This window comes from Bos indicus, chromosome 19 (genome assembly GCF_029378745.1).
Source record: "Bos indicus isolate NIAB-ARS_2022 breed Sahiwal x Tharparkar chromosome 19, NIAB-ARS_B.indTharparkar_mat_pri_1.0, whole genome shotgun sequence".
NCBI lineage: Eukaryota > Metazoa > Chordata > Mammalia > Artiodactyla > Bovidae > Bos > Bos indicus.
Window position 1 is genome coordinate 22,868,111 of NC_091778.1, and position 18,785 is coordinate 22,886,895.

Here is an 18,785-nt window from a genome sequence, read left to right on the forward strand (position 1 = left end):
CCTCCAGGCTCCTCTGTCGATGGGATTTCCCACGCAAGAATACTGGAGTAGGTTGCCATTTCTCCCTCCAGGGGATCTTCCCCACCCAGGGATCGAACCCAAATCTCCTGCATTGGCAGGCGTATTCATTACCACTGAGCCACCTGGGAAGCCCCACGAAATGAGACAATTGGCACAAAACATGGAGCCCAGCACCCAGCACATGAGAAGCGCTCCCCTGGACCCTGGTCTAGCTGGAAAGAATTTCTCCAAGGAGACGCAGCTAATAAGCGCAGGGGCAGGATTTGAACCCAGGCAGGCTGGTCCCAACTCCCACCGCCTCATCTACCCTGCTGGGCTGCCCTATGGGTCCTGGGGCTCTCTCTGCTTACCTGCCCCACCCTAGCGCGATGCCCTTCCCTCCCCCATCCCCCAGCCTCTTGCCCTCAATATAAACAGCTTACTGGGGTCATGTGGCAATTCCTTCCTTTCCTGCTGACTGCCCAGCCCAGTGGCTCTGCCTATGCCCAGCTCCCCACTCTTAAAGCCCTTGCCCCCTTCCACCATCAAGCAGTCATCCTGGAAATAGATTCTCCCTGTGCACCCTGCCCCCTACCACACACACAACTAACTCACCTTTCCATGGAGCTCTACTCTCCAGACAGCAGAGATGGCAGCAAGAAGCCAACTTTGGGGTCAGACCTAGGGACACAGTTCACCAACATTTCTTCACTACCTTCTGTATGGCCAAGTCCTGTGTGACCCAGGTCAAGTGTATGAACCTCTCTGAGCCTTGGTTTACCAACTTGAAACCCAGGATAACACTCATGACTCCCTCAGATGGCCATGTGGATTCATCAAGGTTTGCAAAATGTCCAGCACAGCCTCCTGACCTCCTCTTCAACTCCTGAGGTCTTTGTTCAGAAGGAACAACCAAAGAAAGACCAGCACTCACTGGAGAACTAAGTCTAGGCAAGGGCAAATGGCTTGCCCAAGGGAATGCTTCATGCTGGCAACAGAGCCCCTGGATTACCAGGCTCCCCAATGCCCCCCAGTTTGTTTGGAGCCCCTTGAGCCCAGCAGCACAAACACACAGGTCCTTGATGGGCAGTCAGCTTTATTTCTTTCCATGCAGAAAAATACACAGATGAGAACTGGTAAGTGGGGACTGGTGGGAGGTGGTGCTTGCTGTTCCCTAGGAGGCCTGGGCAGGGGCTGGTTCAGCACCACAAGCCAGGGGACCATGGGGTTCATGCAGCCAGTGCTGGACCCACAGTGGAGCTGGGATGGCAGGGCGACTGTCCCTTCATCTTTACCAAGGCTTAGGGGTGTCAGGTGCCCTGTGGGTGAGGGGCAATGAGGACCTTCTCTCCCAGTCTTACTTCCGAAGGGTTTCCTGTCCTCAGATCCTTGGCTCCTCTTTGCCAGAAGGGCCAGCCTCTTGGAGCCTCTGAGCTACATTCTTGGTATGAGTAGAAAACTCGAGTCATTCTTGCCCGAATGGAAGGATGCTCCTGCTGTGTCTGCTCCTGCAGCTGTCTGCAGCGGCTTCTCTCTTTCTCTCCTATTCTGGGTTTGGAGGAGGAGCCAGTGTAGGTGGCAGGGAGCAGTGAGGGTCTGCTTTCATGAGTGTGACTGTGGACAGCGGGACAGGGTGTGTGTGATGGTCCCGGAGCACACAGAGGCCGCAGTCCTGCCTCTGCCCATGAGACCATGTCTAAACAGTCTGGTTCACTGCTGTCGTCTCCCTGGGGGGCTGAAGCTGGGGACCCCTTGCGGCCTACCAGGAGACGCTCACTCATGACCCCTCCTTCCAGAGCTGGGGCCTGTGAATGTCGGATTCACAGACCACATGACTCCCCTGGCCAGACCTTGAAAGTGACACAAAGACTCTGGGCTCATCCCCTTCCTTCCCAACAAACAGGGGCATCTTTGTTTTGGCTTCAAAGGTCCCACAAAGCAGATCCAGCAGGCCCCTCCTTTAGGGGTGAGAGAGGCTGGGGTTATTCCCAGGTGGGGCACTGACGCAGGAACACCAGCCCCAGAGGGATCTACACAGTACTCCTGGGCCCTGAACCCTCCCTTCAATTCCCCTCCATCACACACACCCTCCTAGAAGGCTCAGAGCTGCACCCAGGACCCAGAGCTCCTCCCGGAATACAGAGCTCTAACAGTCTCCCTCCCCAGGAGCCTCTGAGGAGGGTGGGGGAGACAGGCAGGAGCCCTAAAAGGAGGTATGAGGGTGCTGATCAGGTGCAGAGAAAACATGCTCAGCCAACTTGGAGCCAATCTGCCCTCCCAGCCTCCTGGAACCCTGGCTGCTAGGCAGGGCATCCTGGGGTGGGGGTGGAGGGAGCCCAGAGCATCACATTACCCAGGGCTTGGGGGCTGCAGTCAGCTGGGGAAGTGGGAGCAGGAAAGACCAGGGGGGAAGTCTGAAGGGCCCTGCTTCACTCCCTCCTGGTGTCCCATTAGGTCCTGAGACACAGGCCACGGTGTCCAGGCCCCTGATTCTGGGCATGTGTATTCTCAAGCCCGGGGTTCCTGAAGACAGGACCCTTCAGCTAGGCTCTTCCCTCTCTCTTGAAATTCTCTAGACCCAGCAAACAATACACCTTCATAAAAACTCTTGGACCCACATCCCTAAAGGAGGCAGAGACATCCCTAAGGGCCTGGGAGCCTATGGGAATTTCCCCCAGGGGTGGTCCCAGGGCCAGCTCCGGGGAAAGCCTTTGCTGTTAGTGGCTGGTCAGGGGTGCAGGGTGAGGCATAGAGCATCAGAGGCAGTTGGGGTGGGAGCTGGGAGCCATGCACCGCCTGAGCCACTCTGCATGAGGACCTTCAGCCCCTTTGCACAGGGACCCTGAGCCCCTCCACATGGAACGCTGAGTTTGTGCCCCGACCAGGTGGTCCCTGAATGTGAGCTCAGGCCTGAGTTCCTCTTCACTAGCCAACCTGGAGATGGAGTCAGGGCCCCGGGAGTTCTTGATTGGTGCCCCAGACTACAGCCCAGGTAAGGAACAAGAGGCAGACTTGGGTCATCCTGGGAGATGTTCTGGGACCGGGCTTCTCAACCGAGATGCTCCTGAGGCTGAAATGTTTGAGAAGAGGTCCATGTCATGCTGGCCCCCTTTCTGTCTCTACCAACACTGTTCTTGGTGCCCTCATCCTGCAATGAAGGATTTAAGGGTGGCTGTTGCCTCTTTCCAGGGCAGCTTCACGCCCCATGTGTCCGAGGGGTTCCAGGGCAGGTGCTAAGCAGCAGTTCAGCCTCTGAGCTCAGGGCACCGGCTGGGATCGCTGCAGGCATGTGGCACAAGGCATGCAGACAGTCTTTTTTTCATCCCACCTCAAGAAAAATAGAAAAGATAAAGTCTGTGTTTTTGTTCTTGGTCATCAGACATGCAGGGACTCTCTCCCCACCATGGTCTCGCTGGCGGGAGTGGTTTCTTCTCTTTCTGGCAGTATAAGCCTGCTTGGCCAATCCCAGGAAACCACGGGGATGAGAAACCAGCCAGAACCCCGGGGGGTTAAAATACCAGGATGTGCCCAGGAGACTGGACCACATTATTCATCTGTTTCAGAGTCCATTTCCTTTCTTCCTCTCATTTTCCGCCATTTGATGTGGGCTAGCAATGGGGTGACTTGGGGGTTTCCCTCCAAGCTTGTGCTTTGCGAGCTGGGGGATCGTCCTGTCCTCCATGAGGCGTGTGGGTGGAGCTCTGCAGCGAGCTGGGGCCGCCTCTGCTAGCACCGCTCCCTAGTTAGTTTCATTTCTTCGGAACTGTAAAGAAAAGAACAGCGATAGCACGACGGAGCTCAGAACACAGGGTCTCCCGGTCCCTTTTTGGAGGATTTGGGGTTTTGATTCCTAGGGGGAAATGGTAACAGAGGTGATTCGGTTTGAGGTTCCGGGTGGAACTAAACCCCTGCCAAGGAGAGGACTGGAGTCTCAGTGATTGTTTCACAGGTGGGCACGGTGACCCCTGAGGCTAGACCCATTCCTGCTTGAATATTTTAGTGAAAGCTAAACAGTCCCCTTGCAAACTTGAGTTCAGCGGTTGTTACTTGCCATGGAACGTAACATGGGCTTCCCGGGTGCCTCAGATGGTAAAGAATCCACCTGCCAATACAGGAGACCCAGGTTGGATCCCCGGGTCTGGAAGATCTCCCGGAGAAGGGAATGGCAACCCTCTCCAGTATTCTTCCCTGGAGAATTCCATGGACTACAGTGGGCTTACAATCCATGTGTCCGCAAAGAGTCAGACACAATTGAGCAGCTAACACAAACACACATGGGAAGAATCCTGGGTCAGATTCAAGCAGAGCAAGACAAAGAGACTGAAGCCTTGGAAAGTGATGCTGAGGCTCATGCCCTGGGCTAGTGGGCTCCTGCTTCTCAGGGACTTGCATGCCTCTCAAACTTTGTGGAATATGCTTCTGCTCAAACAGGTGGAGGAGAGGACCTGCATTTTTGAACCCAGGCCAGCTGATTGCAAACCTGAACTCTTCCCTCTCATATGAGGCCATGACCCTGCAGCTAAATGCCAGGATTTCTGCCCCAAGATGAACACTCTATATTCTATGCCAGTACCTCCCAAATTTTAATAATGGGGTTGGGAATCTTTCTAAAGTGCAGATTTTTATTCAGCAAGTCTGGGTGGGGCCTGAGATTCTATATTTACAACCTGTTCCCAGTATCAGCAGCCAAGCTGCTGGTCCATGGAGCACAGGTGGTGGGGCAAGGTCTTTAGGGGAAAAGCGTAGGTTGGTCACTAAAGGGGCAGAGATGGTTGGAGGCTTCCAGTACGAGCGTGTGATTAGAGGGAAATGGACAATACTGACCCGCAGAGCCCAGAAATTCTCAAGGCTGCTGGGCTTTGTGAGTAGCACCTTTGAAAAGGTTGGTCACCTTGCTTGGATAACTTGGCCGGACCACCTTTGGGTGTTCCCGAAAGTTTCACTTCCTGACTTCCAGGACAAGCATGGTTTACTTCCAGTAAGACCTGACTGTCTCAGCAGGGATGCTGTGTGGCAAGCCCCTGGGTTACAAGTCAGAGTCACTTGCGCTATCTCAGGTGATGCTCACAAAAGCCTCTGTGCTGGAAGTTTCTTCCTCCCACTTTCAACATGAAAACCCCAAGGCTTAACCAGGCAGACCCTGGTGCAGGACCATCAGAGCCGAGACTGGAACTTGTGGCCTCTGCCTCCTGGGCCCATGCTCTTCCCATGACCTTTCCTGGTGATCTACTGTCTGGCCACTGGCGAGTCAGAAAGCCAGTCCCACTCAGCCGGTCCCTGCAGGAGACTGGAGTGCTTGCTTTTCTGGGGTGCGAGGTGAAGGCTGTGGCACCCACATGCTCTTACCCTTCTCCCCACCACCGCCCCTGTCCCAGAGGGCTGGGCCACATCCTTCTGTGGTCCTCACACCAAGGGAGCTGGGGTGTCGCTGAGCCTCACCTGCAAAGTTGACAGTCACAGCCACGATGATGATGATGATCCCCATGATGATGAAGGTGATGCTGAGTGTCCCGGCCAGGCGGCCCAGCCTCCGGGCCCCGTCCAGGTCCCCCTGTTGCACGCTACTTCGAGACTGCAGAGAGAGGGTGGTAGAAACCTTGCCTGAGCCTCTGAACACACCCCGGTCCCTGCTGCAGCCCACACTTGAGCAGCTCCCCTAGGGGAGAGGCAGAGGCCTCCTTCAGGAGAAATGGCCTGGACTCAAGTGGCCAGACCTCTTGTGGGGATCCCTAACCAAGCTTGCCCATTGTTAGCCGGGGACAGCTGGAAACATAACCGAGCAATGCTGGGCATTATCTCAGGATCTTAGTTCCCCAACCAGAGATTGAACCCATACCCCCTGCACTGGAAGCACAGAGTCTTAACCACTGGACTGCCAGGGAAGTCCCCAGGGTGTTATCTCAGGACAGGGATGGGAAGGGTGGTCCAGTAGAGACTGCGGGCCTGGGAGGGTAAACCATGTCCAGGCCATGCTGAGCTGGTGGGAAAGATAAGCCAGGCCCCCTTGGACCCCTCGCTGCCCAAGGCTCACTCCTATACCCGCACTAAGGCAGCCCCTGCGACTTTTTCTATGGCCCAACACACCTGCCTCCTTTCCTCTGTGAGCCCCACTTCCCATGAAAGGAAAGAAATCGCTGGTCCTCCCTCCCCAATGTCCCACCCAGGATCACAAGCCCACCTCCCAGATCACACTGGAAAGGTGACGTGTCTTGGGTTTGAACCAGCAAGGCTGGGGATGGGGTGGAGCCATGGATGGCTTCACAGGGACCATATCTGATTATCATTATCCTCAGAGAGCTCAGCTTCTCTTGGCCCTCTTCGGTTGGGTTAAATCAGGTGGGTGCGAGGAGGGGGATGAACAGAAGAGGGGATCCCCAGGGGCCTGGGAGTGGCTCAGCAGGAGGTATGTCCCAGGCTTGTCCCTGGAGACCCCTCACCACTGCCCAGGGCTGGCTGGTGACCTCTAGATTCCTCCAGCTCTTAGAACTTGGACCACTAGAACAGAGACAGGAAGGAGTCCGCCAAACGTGGTGACTGCCTTCACATCTTGTTTTTTTATTATTAATTTATTTAGCTGCACCAAGTCTTAATTGTGGGATGCAGGATCATTTTTAGTTGTAGCATGTGGGATCTAGTTCCCTGACCAGGAATCCAACCCAAGCCCCCTGCTTTTGGAGCACAGAGTCTGAGCCACTGGACCGGCGGGGAAGTCCCTATTTGGTTATTTTTATATTCTGAATATTGGAAGCTCCTGAGTTCAGCATGGAAGCGTCAGGTACTGATGGTGAACAACGATGATGAAGGCTTATTGAGCCCTTGTTTTGTGTCGCGCAGCTTGTTAATGACTGTACCTAAATGACCTCGTTTAGGCTCAGAATTGTCCTATGAGGTTGGCAGTGTCGCCCACTTTTGAAGCTGAAGTTCAGAGCAGCAGCCCTCCCGTCTGTGTTCTCTTCAGCGGTGCACCTGGGTCCTACCTTCATCTCTCAGAATTCTAACTGACCCCTCAGCCCCACCCCCTGGTTCCCTCCGCCAAGCTCCTTCCAGGCCAGCACCACCTGCCCGCTGCAGCATGCCCTCACTCCCTTTGCCCCAAACCACGGCTTCCTGCTTCCCAGATCTGCTCCTTGCCTTGTGCTCCTCCTTCCTCTTGCTTAAGCCCCAGTTATTATATATTATAACTCTAAGCCTAGAGTTCTCCCACTGAGTCATAGCTCCCCTCCCATCCCAACATAGTAATTAATTTCCTCCCCCAGTCAATTCCATTGCAACTGTCCTCTGGAGCTTTGCTGCCTCTGCCTCAGTTCCAGGTGCCACTTGTCACTCAAGCCAAGGCAACAGCCTCATGAAGATGCCCCCTTGGCTCCAAGCTCTCTTCCTCCTCTTTCTACTCCCCCCACCACCAGTCCATCCTGCAGATACTCATGCCAGGCCTGGCGCTAGGACCCTGGGATGCAGCAGCGAGCAAGAGAGCCCCCAGCTGTTATGCTCACGGAGCTTGCATCCCGGTGGGGGCAGCGGCCACCATCATGACCCCACAAAAGTAAAATTGCAACTGTGGATAGTGTTTCAAAGAAGAGGTACCTGTGCTATGAGAGTTTGTAAAAGGGGAGAGTCAGTGAACACTTCCTAAAGGGAGGATATTTGGATTGAGATATGAGATTGGAAAGATACTAAAGCTGAAGCTTCAGTACTTGGGCTACCTGATGCAAAGAGCTGACTCATTGGAAAAGACCCTGATGCTGGGAAAGATTGAGGGCAGGAGAAGGGGATGACAGAGGATGAGACGGCTGGATGGCATCATCAACTCAATGGACGTGAGTTTGAGCAAACTCCAGGAGATGGTGAAGGACAGGGAAGCCTGGTGTGCTGCAGTCCACGGGGTCACAGAGTAAGACACGACTGAGCAACTGAACAATAAGACGAGAAATGAGTCAGAATTAAGTATATTTTTTTCAAAAGGAAGAAGAGTATTCTGGGCAGAGAGAATAGCATGTGCGAAGGCCCTGGGGGAAGCCCTACATGGCAAATATGTAGATGATCCATAAATTGTTATTGACCAAAGGGAGCAGGAGGGACTAGACAAAGGCCAGTGTGGCTGGAGATAGTGAGGAAGAGGAGGCTGCAGAGGTGGGCAAGGCCAGGCCAGGTAGGGCTCTGCCCACACAGGAAGGAGGTTGGTCCTTATCCCAGAACATTGAGAGCCAGTAAGGATGGAAACCTAGGGGCAGAGGATGGTAGGACTGAATACAAGTTTCCAAAAGACCTCCACCCCTGCCATACCCCAGCTGTCATGGGGGATCCGAAGAGAGTTAAGAGCTGATATAAAAGCTCAGAGAGATGATGGTGGTTGAGGCAATCATTCTTGCTCAGTATCTCCCGTGGCCTCCCACTGTCTGCTGAACAAAGTTCAAACTCAGGTTAGCTTTGCATTTCCTGGTTTGAGCCTCTGCTATTCTCTTCCGTGACCTCTGGACCTGAGCTGCTCAGGGTATGAGCACGGACTTGCTTTTGCTCATGCTATTTCTTCCGCCTGCATTCCCGCTCCCCAGTAACACCACACATCCAAATCCTCTCCATCCTTCAATGGCGGGCTCCAATTCCTCCTCCTCTGTGAAGCCCACCAAGATTCCCCCACTGGAATGGTCATAATCCCTAGCATCGTCTGAACATTTACCTCATGTCAGGAGCTATGCAAGCTCAAGTCCAGACCTCAGTCTCTCTCTGCTCCCCAGGGACATTAGGGCACCAGCTCTCCTTGGTCTTCCCACCCTCTCCTTCTTGACTGTATCTTTTTCTCTCCTGTCTTGAAGAAATCCTCTTTATCTCACCCAGTTGTAAGCTCCCCACTGCCCACAGGACCAAATCCAGATTCCATTTTGTGACAGGTGGCACCCTCCTGATCTGGCCTCTCTCCACTTCTGCAGCCGCTTCTCACACCACACCTGCATGGTGGTCTGTGCTCCAGATCCTCATCTGTACAACATCCTAATGACAATCCCTGCCTCATAGGAGTGGTAGAGGATAAAATGCTTTAACAGCTGGCAGCTCAGGTCACCGAACTCAGGACATCAACACCAAGGCAACAATGGGAGGGAAAGGGAGCAACATACAGAAAGACTTCTGGGATTTCTAGGAAGTTCAAGTTCTGAAACCCAGGAGCTACCTTGAATCATAATCAAGGGACTCATTGTCAGCTGTAAGTACGGCCTTGGTTGGGGGGAAGGGCAGAGGCTTTGAGATGTGTCCTGCCCCTGACACCCCCATTTTTCAAAAAAACAGTTGTCTGTGCAGCAATGATTCAGGACCATGGAGAGAGGCACACATGTAGCTTCTTGGATATGAGAGGTGAGGAGGAAAGGTGAAAGATGTTTTTTCTGTTACACTGAACCCAATCGCACTTCTTTATCCACAGAGTGATCAGTCATACATGCCTTCAAGCATGAGGGGTGCCATTAAGGAGACACCCTGGAAATGGCCAGACAGATCAGAGCAGACCTAGTTGTGGCTGCTTTGTGGTGTAAGGCACTTTATACATTCTATCCAATGTAAATATCACAAATATTCTGTTAATCTTGATTTCCAGATCTGTAAAATGAAGGGAAAGTAATTGCCTCTAAGTATGTTTCACTTTCATGCATTGGAGAAGGAAATGGCAACCCACTCCAGTGTTCTTGCCTGGAGAATCCCAGGGATGGAGGAGCCTGGTGGGCTGCCGTCTATGGGGTCGCACAGTGTCGGACACGACTGAAGCGACTTAGCAGCAGCAGCAGCAGCAGCATGCAGCCCTTCCTTTTTTTTTTTTTGGCCATACCACATGGCATGCAAATCTTAGTGCTCCCACCAGGGATCGAATGTATGCCCCTTGCAGTGGAAGCACAGAGTCCTAACCACTGGACCGCCAGGGAAGTCTGGAGCCCTGCTTCTACATGAGAAGTTCTCCACTGCTAGCTGGCCCTCATTTCTGAAGTTCCTCCCCACCCCTATGAGTTACCAAATGAAGGATCCATAAGAAAACCCTCATTTTTTTTTTTTTTTGAGTAAATTTCCAGCTGCTCTCCATCCCTGTCAGTTGCATCATCTTCCTCTTATACAAAACAGCTCAAGTTGAAGGCACAATAATAATAATTGCAGTAACGGTTGTAATGACTGAATTAATAGATCGTTTGTGATCGCAGGGGTTGTGGGAATGGTGAGTGAGAAAACAATTTATGAACTCAGGTCAATATATCAGTGAGGAAAGACGCTGAAAACAAGTGTGAGTGTGGGGAAAGGATGGTGGGGGCCAGGAGGATGGGGTGAAGAGGATGCTGAGGACGGAGGCTACAGAGCTCAGGAAAGAGCTTCCTCCATCCATGAGGCTCAGGCCAAGGCCCAGCAGACCTCAGGAGAAGAGACAAGATGTGCCAGGGTCCAGGGCCCGTGGTTAAGACTCTGTGCTTCAACTGCAGGGGGCGTGGGTTCAGTCCCCACTTGCGGAACTAAGATCCCACAAGCTGCACGGCGCGGTCAAAAACAAACAGAAAGGATGTGCCAGGATTGATCAGCTACCAGCCCTTCCACAGAGATCAAGCATCTCCTAGCTTCTTCTTCTTCTTCTTTTTTTTTTTTTTTTTTGATGTTATTCAAGCATATTGTTTTATTCCAAGCTTTCTGGTTTGTGTTAAGATGATTCATGGGCTTTTAGAGCTGAAAGAGATTTTCAAGTTCCCCTAGAATAATTCATTTTACAGATGAAGGAAACAAGCTAAAGAGGCAATCTGTAACTTGACCTCTGATAGCTGGGCTTCATTCAAGTATGTTTACCACTGAACTGTATCATCTTAGCTCAACAGATGGTACCTTTTTTTAAACAAATGATGAAGCTGCATTGGCATATCATGGTCACTCAAAGTTCATAGTGAGCCTTAGGGTTCACTCTTGGTACTAAACATTTTATAGGTCTAGACAAATGTGTAATAATGTATATCTGTCATTACAGTATCATACATAATTTTCACTGTTCTCAAAATCTTCTGTTTTGTCTTTGTGTCTCTCCTAACCATGCATCACCCCTGGCAGCCACTATTCTGTCTCTGTAGTTTCGTCTTTTCCAGAATATCACGTAGTTGGGATCACAGACCTGTAATCTTTTTATATTGACTTGTTTCCCATAGTGATAAGCATTTAGGGGTCCTCAGTGTCTTTTCACGACTGATAACTCATTTCTTTTTAGCTCTGAAAAGTGTATCACAGTTTATTCACCTACTGAGAGACATCTTGGTTGCTTCTGCTGCTGCTGCTAAGTCGCTTCGGTCGTGTTCGACTCTGTGCAGCCCCATAGACAGTAGCCCACCAGGCTCCCCTGTCCCTGGGATTCTCCAGGCAAGAACCCTGGAGTGGGTTGCCATTTCCTTCTCCATCTCCCAGCTTCTGAAACCCAAAAGGTGTGCTTCTCCGTGCCTTCTCTACATCAATCTCTCTGCAAACGTGCAATTCATCCTGAAAGACCCCTGCTGTGCTGTACTGTGCTTAGCCGTGTCCGACTCTTTGCAACCCCATGGACTACACAGTCCATGGAATTCTCCAGGCCAGAATACTGGAGTGGGTAGCCTTTCCCTTCTCCAGGGGATCTTCCCAACCCAGGGATGGAACCCAGGTCTCCCGCATTGCAGGCGGATTCTTTACTGTCTGAACCACCAGAGAAACCCTGAAATGCCCTGACTACAGGTTAACTCCTCTATTGCTTGAGAGAAGGGATGGACTGGGAGGGTGGGGGCCCTAGGGGAGGAGTCAGGGTGGCTGCTGTGGTGGATGGGAGCAGCTGGGGAGATTTAGGGGCTTGAGACAGCAGCAGTGTACCAATGGTTTCAGAAGTCTGTTAATATCTTAAGCTATATGCCTGCACGCCAGCTGACTATCAGCCCTGGTCAGGGCGTAGCACTCTCATTGAGGAAAGGGATAAATCATAAATGAATGAAAATGAGTCTGCAACACATCAGTTAAATAATTAACTCGTCAAAAATGCCTAAGTAAGGAAGCGTTGAAGCCACTCTGGATCTCCTCATCGCTCCCTCATGCTGTGGGAACAACTTACAGAGAGGCTGCCACCAAAACCACACACAGGGCTGCCCACCTCCTCTGGGGATGTAATGAGGGGTGAGACTCCATTATACCCAAATTGCTAAAAGCTGCGTTTGCCTGAAAGCCAGATTGGGGCAGGGCTCCAATCTCTGGGATCTAATGCCTGATGATCTGAGGTAGAGCTGATGTAATAATAATAGAGATAATAATAATAGAAATATACACAATAATAATAACAGAATGCACTTGAATCATCCTGAAACCATCCCCCATCCCCTGGTCCATGGAAAAATTGTCTTCCATGAAACCAGTCCCTGGTGCCAAAAAGGTTGGGGACCACAGCACTGGGGGTTTGCTCTTTGCTCTGACATTGCAGTTTCATTCAGTATTAATAATAACAGCAACCACTTCCATTTATTAAGCATTTACTATGTGCCAGGCTCTGGCACACTCATTAGTTCATTTAATTCTCCCAACAGCCCTAGGAGGTAGATGGTTTTATTACACATATTTTATGGATGAGGAAACTGGAGCTAAGGAAGGAAGCTGAGTGGTTTGGATATGGTCATGTGCCTCAAAAGGGACAGAGATGTGATACACACCCAAGTGTATCTGATGCTTGCTTGGTCAGCAACTGAAGGCTCACTGCTTGGGGTCCAGCATCTCTCATTGACAGGAGTCCTTGCTGGATCAGGAAGCATGGTTATTTCTCAGCTTGACCCGGAAGTAAAATGGATGAAGCCAGCCTTGCCCTGACTATCCCAGGAGGCTTACGGGAGGTTGTGGGGCTGAGCAGGGCCAGGTCTGGACACCTGTGATCACAGCTCCTGAGACAGAGCCCCTCGTCCCAGCCCTGGTCCCAGCTGGCCCCTGTCAAAGCCACAATGGGAAGAATGTTTGGTGGTCCATTAGTCTTCCACTGATGGAGTGAATGACAGGGAGGAGGCCACTGGGAGGCAGGGGAGAAAAAAAGAGAAGGGAATAGAATTATTCCCTCCCTGCACAAATGCCCAAAACATTTGGCTTCCCTGGGAGGGACATGCCATCCTTGTCGCAGAGGTAGGTGCAGCGTGGGGCAGGTGAAGAGAACACTGGATTCAGGAGCCAGCTGATGTGCCTCTTACCAGCTGTGTGAACAAAGGCAAGGCACGGCTCTGCATGCCTCAGTTGCCTCATCTGTTAAATGGGAATGATTAACCAGACTCTGCCAGCCTCATATTACAACATGCTCTGCGGACAGTGAGCTCTAGCGAGGGTGTCAGGGCTGGAGGTCTCCTTCCTCCCTGGGGTCAAGGGCTTGAACTTTCACTTGGTAACCAGCGGGGAGACATCAAATGAGGAGCTTTGAAGTCTATTGCCAGACCTGGAGACATGAGCATAGAGACTTAACTCTCTTTCCACACTTTCTGGCTCTCCTTCACCCCTGCTGCTATCTGAGTGGGACCGTGTGTTTCAACTCTAAATAAATAACTGATCCCCGCCCTCCCTGGGGCGTGGGAGTGTCCTATGAACTAGAAAAGTGAATATCATAACAAAGCGACTCACACAAATGTTTTGGTTTCTCAGTGTATATAAAAGTTACGTTTATACCTTACTGTAGTCTATGAAGTGTGCAATAACATTATGTGTAAAAAAAAAACAATGTATCGACCTTCATTTTAAAATCTTGCTTAAAAATGCTAACCCTTGGGACTTCCCTGGGAATCTGGTGGTTAAAACTTTGCCTTCCATTGCCTGGGGGTTCCTGTTCAATCCCTGGTCGGTGAACTAAAATCCCACATGACTGGAGGCCAAACAACCAAAACATAAAAACAGAAGCAATGTTGTAACAGATTGAGTACATACTTTAAAAACACGTGCATGCTAAGTCGCTTCAGTCTTGTCCAACTCTTGGGACCCTATAGACCGCAGCCCGCCAGGCTCCTCTGTCCATGGGGATTCTTCAGGCAAGAATACTGGAGTGGGTTGCCATGCCCTCCTCCAGGGGATCTTCCTGACTCAGGGATTGAACCCACGTCTCTTGAGTCTCCTGCATTGACAGGCAGATTCTTTACCACTAGCACCACCAGGGAAGCCCAGACTTTTAAAATGGTCCACATGAAAAAAAAAATCTTAAAAAAAAAAGTGCTAATCATTATTGCTCAGTGAGTTGTGATCTTTTTGCAACAGTAACACTAAAGACCACTGATGACAGATCACCATGACAAATATAATAATAATGAAAAGTTTGAAATATTTTGAGAATTAACAAAATATGACCCCAAGACACAAAGTAAGCAAATGCTGTTGGAAAAAAGAGCACTGATAGACTTGCTTGAGGCAGGGTTGCCACCAACTTTCAATTTGTAAAAGAATGCAACATCAGTGAAGAACAATAAAGCTCAAGAGAACAAAGTGTGTCTGCTCCTGAAATGCCCAGAAGAGACAAATCCGTGGAGACAGAAGGAAGATGAGTAATTTACTCAGGTCAGACAGGCAGGTTTTAGAAGGAGTGATAGAAAAACGTTGCTGGGTTTCTTTCAGAGGTGAGGAAAATATTTTAAAATTGATTGTGGTTATGGTTGCACTTATCTGAATATACTAAAAACTGCGGAATCGTACACTTCAGATGAGTGAATGGTATGATAGTCGCTCAGTTGTGTCTGACTCTTTGCGACCCCATGCACTGTTGCCCACCAGGTTCCTCTGTCCATGGAGTTTTCCAGGAAAGAATACTGGAGCGGGTTGCCATTTCCTACTCCAGGAGATCTTCCCAGCCCAGGGACGGAACCTGCATCTCCTGTATCTGCAGGCAGATTCTTTACCACTAGCACCGCCTGGGAAGCCCCGAATGGTATGATATGTGAATTTTATTTCAAAGCTCTAAAAGAAAAAACCCAACAAATGTGTGATGGCTTCCCATCCTCCACCAGGGAGACACTTGTCTAATTTTCTGCCTCCACATCCTAGGGCTTACTATGTGCTGGGTGCTTTAGCACTTTGCATGGCTCATAGCCGTGTGCTTTAGGCACTCAGTCATGTCCGACTCTTTGTGACCATTTGGGCTGTAGCCCCCCAGGCTCCTCTGTCCATGGGATTTTTCAGGCAAGAATACTGGAGTGGGTTGCCATTTCCTTCTCCAGGGGATCTTCCCGACTCAGGGATCGAACCTGCATCATCCGTGTCTCCTGCATTGGAGGCCGATTCTTTATCACTGCGCCATTGGGAAAGCCCCTTGTGTGGCTCATACAACTCTATAATTTAGGTATTATGTTGACACCCATTTTGCAGATGGGAATACTGAGGAGAATAGTGGTTTGAGTGACTTGCCTGAGGTCGCACAATACCTGGTGGTTTTGTCTAGTGTGGGCACTTCTTGCAATGTGTTGTAAGGATCTGTTTACAAATTTCTCCCCACTGGACAGGAGGCTTGTGGGAATTGGTGATGGTGTCTGGTTTAGCACTGTATTCCCTGCCCCAGGCCTGGCAACCATCAGACCTGATTCAAGAACCCAAGATGGATGTAGAAATGCACCAGGGGTGGATTCAGTGGTCCCACAGCTGTGGGCCCAGGTTTCCTTTGACAATGGCAGGTTTTACCCAGCTCACACTCTGCCACCCCCACCAGAAGATGGATTTTAGCCACTGTTTTCTCCTGGACCCTTGTCTGCTTTCCCTCCCCAAAGCCAGTCTCCCCCACGGGGCTTCTCCCTGTAACCAAGAGCTTGTCCCTACCCAGAGCCACTGGCAGCAATCCCTGCGGCACGGCTCCGCCTCCAGCTGCCCCCAAGAGCCGCAGGCAGCACAGGAATTTCCTCAAAGGCCCTGCCCAGCCCTGGCTCTTCTTCCCACGCCAATTCACCAATCGCTGGGACCTGAGAATGTTGTCAGTTTCCCCCTAAAGCCCTGGCAGGTGGTGCTGGGGATTGGGGAAGGTGCCCTTGGCTGGAAACTGGGCCTCCATGAACTGGAGAGAGATGTATAAGGAAATAAGGATTTTCTCAGTGGACAGCGCGGCAGCAGGAAAGACCACAGCTCCTGGGGACTGGATGACGGATGACTCAACAGTGGAGTCCCTCCAGGGGCAAGCAGACAGTGTCTCCCCTCTCAGTGTACCATCCCCTGCTTCTAACCTCATTCTGAAAGTCATTCCCTGCCAGCCTCTCTCTCTGTCTGTCTCTCTCAACTTCCTGAACCATGAAATTCACTTGCCAACAGCTACCAACATTTCCTGGGGCTCCTCTGCCAGTAGCCCGATCCCAACAGCTTGGATTGGAGACGATCGAAGGTTATGTACTCAAAACCCTACAAGACAAGCGTGGGAGACACAAAGACGAGCCCCCATGCCCCTCCCTGGCCAGGCCAGCCATGCCCTCTCATACACATGCGTTCCCATCTGTGGCCCAGACCACCCCCTCCCACCCCTGTGGGAAGACAGATATTGAAATCAGTACAAAGGCGAAGCCCAGAGGGCCCCAGCAAGAAGTTCCCCCCAGAGGAGCAGCCCTGGGGGAGCTGGGCCCCGGGGCCCGCAGTCCATGGCAAGGAAGCTACTGCTCGCTCCTGGAAACAAGAGTTGCCAGAAGCTGTTAGAACACCCAGGAGGCCCTAGGGGTGGGGTGGGGTGGGGAGGTGATGCCTGGCTCCCCTCCTGAGAACACGGGGCCCTGAGACCCCATATTGGCTGCAATCTCTGCTGATTCACAGCCCCACTCAGGAATGACTCCTTGCGACAAAGTCCCCGACTCCTGCAAAGGCCAGACCCCCAAGTTGGCTGTCCTTTCTGGGCAGAATTTGGCTCCGGGCATCTCTCTGGGATCCCCTTCCCAGCAGGGATGTGTGCAAAGTCAAGCTGTGATGTCCAGGAGCGGAGATGAAGGAGGACAGGAAACTGAAGCTCTGGGGGCCCTGGACCCCTCTCCAAGGGGGAGTAATAGGCTGGCTAAGATGGGGAGTTTCCCCTCCCCTGCCCCCGGCACCCCAGCTCTTCTCTCAACACCCTAGGTAGGATGACTGGTGCCTGCCAGGGAAGCATGGCTGCTGACCAAAACCAGCCCCCACCCTGCAATGAAGAGCAGCACTTACCATGATGGAAAAGATGAGGGGCATGAGGTTGAGGGGCCAGACGGGGCAGAAGCAGGAGGCGATGGCAAGGATGAGATAATCTTTGGGAACTTCTCCGTCCTGGGCATAGGAGGTGGTGGCCGTGGAGGACGCCCGCCTGGAGCTGGCCCGGGAGGATGAGAGGGGGTGCAAGGCTTCCCGGTGCTCCTCGGATATCACCTTGAAGGGCAGGCTGTGGCCATTCTGCTCCAGGTCCAGAGGCCCTGAGAGGGACTTGGACGGCTTCAGGGACTTGTCATCCTGGCCCCCGACCTGCACAAGGAGCTTCTCCATCTCCGGCAGGTTCAGGGGTGAGGCAGTGCCTGGCTCCCGCGCCGCGGAAAACTGAGGCTGTCCGGGGTTGGCCATGCTGGCCTGGGCTTTGGGCTGCTCCAGCTCCAGGATGGGATGAGGGGCTTCCGAGGGACCTCAGCGCACCATTCCTTGGCCCGGACTGGAGGCCTACAGATCAGGGGCAGACTTGTCACCCAGGAGAGCCAGGGCCAGCCAGGGGGCTGGAAAGGTTGGCTTCTCCTGGCCAGCTGAACTCAGAGGCAGCGGCCAGCCTGCCGCCCCGTGGAGCTCCAGGAAGCTGGAGCCTTCAGCCCCATTCAAGTTTGAGGCCAACTTCGCTGGTGCTGCTGACAGCTCAGATGGGCGGGGAAGGAGCAGAAAGCAGCTTTAGGAGGGGAGAGGAGACTGCTCCTCTCCTGAGTGAGGCTTGGGCTAAGTCAGGGAGGCTGTGTGTGTGTGTGTGTGTGTGTGTACACAACACCCAGCCTCCCTCCCTCCCTGCCCTCCTCGGAGATGCTTTTCAATTCACTTCTCCCCTGAGAACCGCCTGGCAGCATTCTGCCTCTGCCCCAGCCCAGCCCTGCCCAGGGTGGCTTGGACTAGCCTCTGGCTCCCGCTGCGGACACAGAACCCCCTCCTCTGCACTGGGGGCTCTGGATGGGGGAGAAAGGCAAAGTGGGTCCAAACGGGTGTGCCTTCACCTGTCTCGGGAGACTGAGCCCTCGGCTCCTCTTCTCCTGGAACAGGCTCCCGCTTCTATCTGTTGTGAAACACTGAACTCTGGACCTATTGCATCCCACCTTGAACCTGACCTCCCCCAGCGCCAAGCCCCAGAGATGTCCAGACCAGAGCGGGGCTCTGAGGTCTGGAGGGAGGGGTAGAGTGAGTACTCGTGGGGCCCCTGGAGGAGGATTGTGTCTGCACCCTCTGAATGGGTGTCTGAGCAGCTCCCGAGGGGTGGTAGAGGGGCTGTTAGGGAGGAGCGCTGGCCCTGTCTCATGGCCGTTAGGGCTTTTGTGAGGCGCTTTTAAAGAGCCAGCAAAGATCTTTCTGTTTCAGGAGCTCCTTAGGGCAGGTGCCAGCTTGAAGGGCCACGGTCTCGGCTGCTTGTCCCATCCTTCTTAGTTCTCTCACGTCTCCTCCCTCTGTTTCTGCCACCTTCTCTATTCTCTGCATCTCCTTCTACATCCCCAATCTCCCGGCTTACCTGGTCTTATAAGGTGGCCCAGAACCACCAGGGTTTGTGTGTGAATCTGGATGCTTGTCTGTGGTTTGGAGGAGGGCGTAGATCATGTGGGATTGGGGTGAGAAATTAGAGGTGAGAAGAGGTCTCAGAGGTTGTGGAG

At 52.3% G+C, this 18,785-nt stretch overlaps 1 protein-coding gene across 1 annotated transcript; it reads right to left on the minus strand.

Moving 5' to 3' along the window:
* Window positions 1–1,079: 1,079 nt before the first annotated feature.
* Window positions 1,080–17,878, minus strand: TRARG1 (trafficking regulator of GLUT4 (SLC2A4) 1). The gene is made up of 3 exons (XM_019982094.2): window positions 17,128–17,878; window positions 5,440–5,572; window positions 1,080–3,763 (listed from the first exon to the last, which is right to left on the minus strand). The coding sequence occupies exons 1-3, from the start codon at window positions 17,512–17,514 to the stop codon at window positions 3,750–3,752; spliced, it is 534 nt and encodes a 177-aa protein (XP_019837653.1). The 5' UTR covers window positions 17,515–17,878; the 3' UTR covers window positions 1,080–3,749.
* Between the last annotated feature and the right edge of the window lie 907 nt (window positions 17,879–18,785).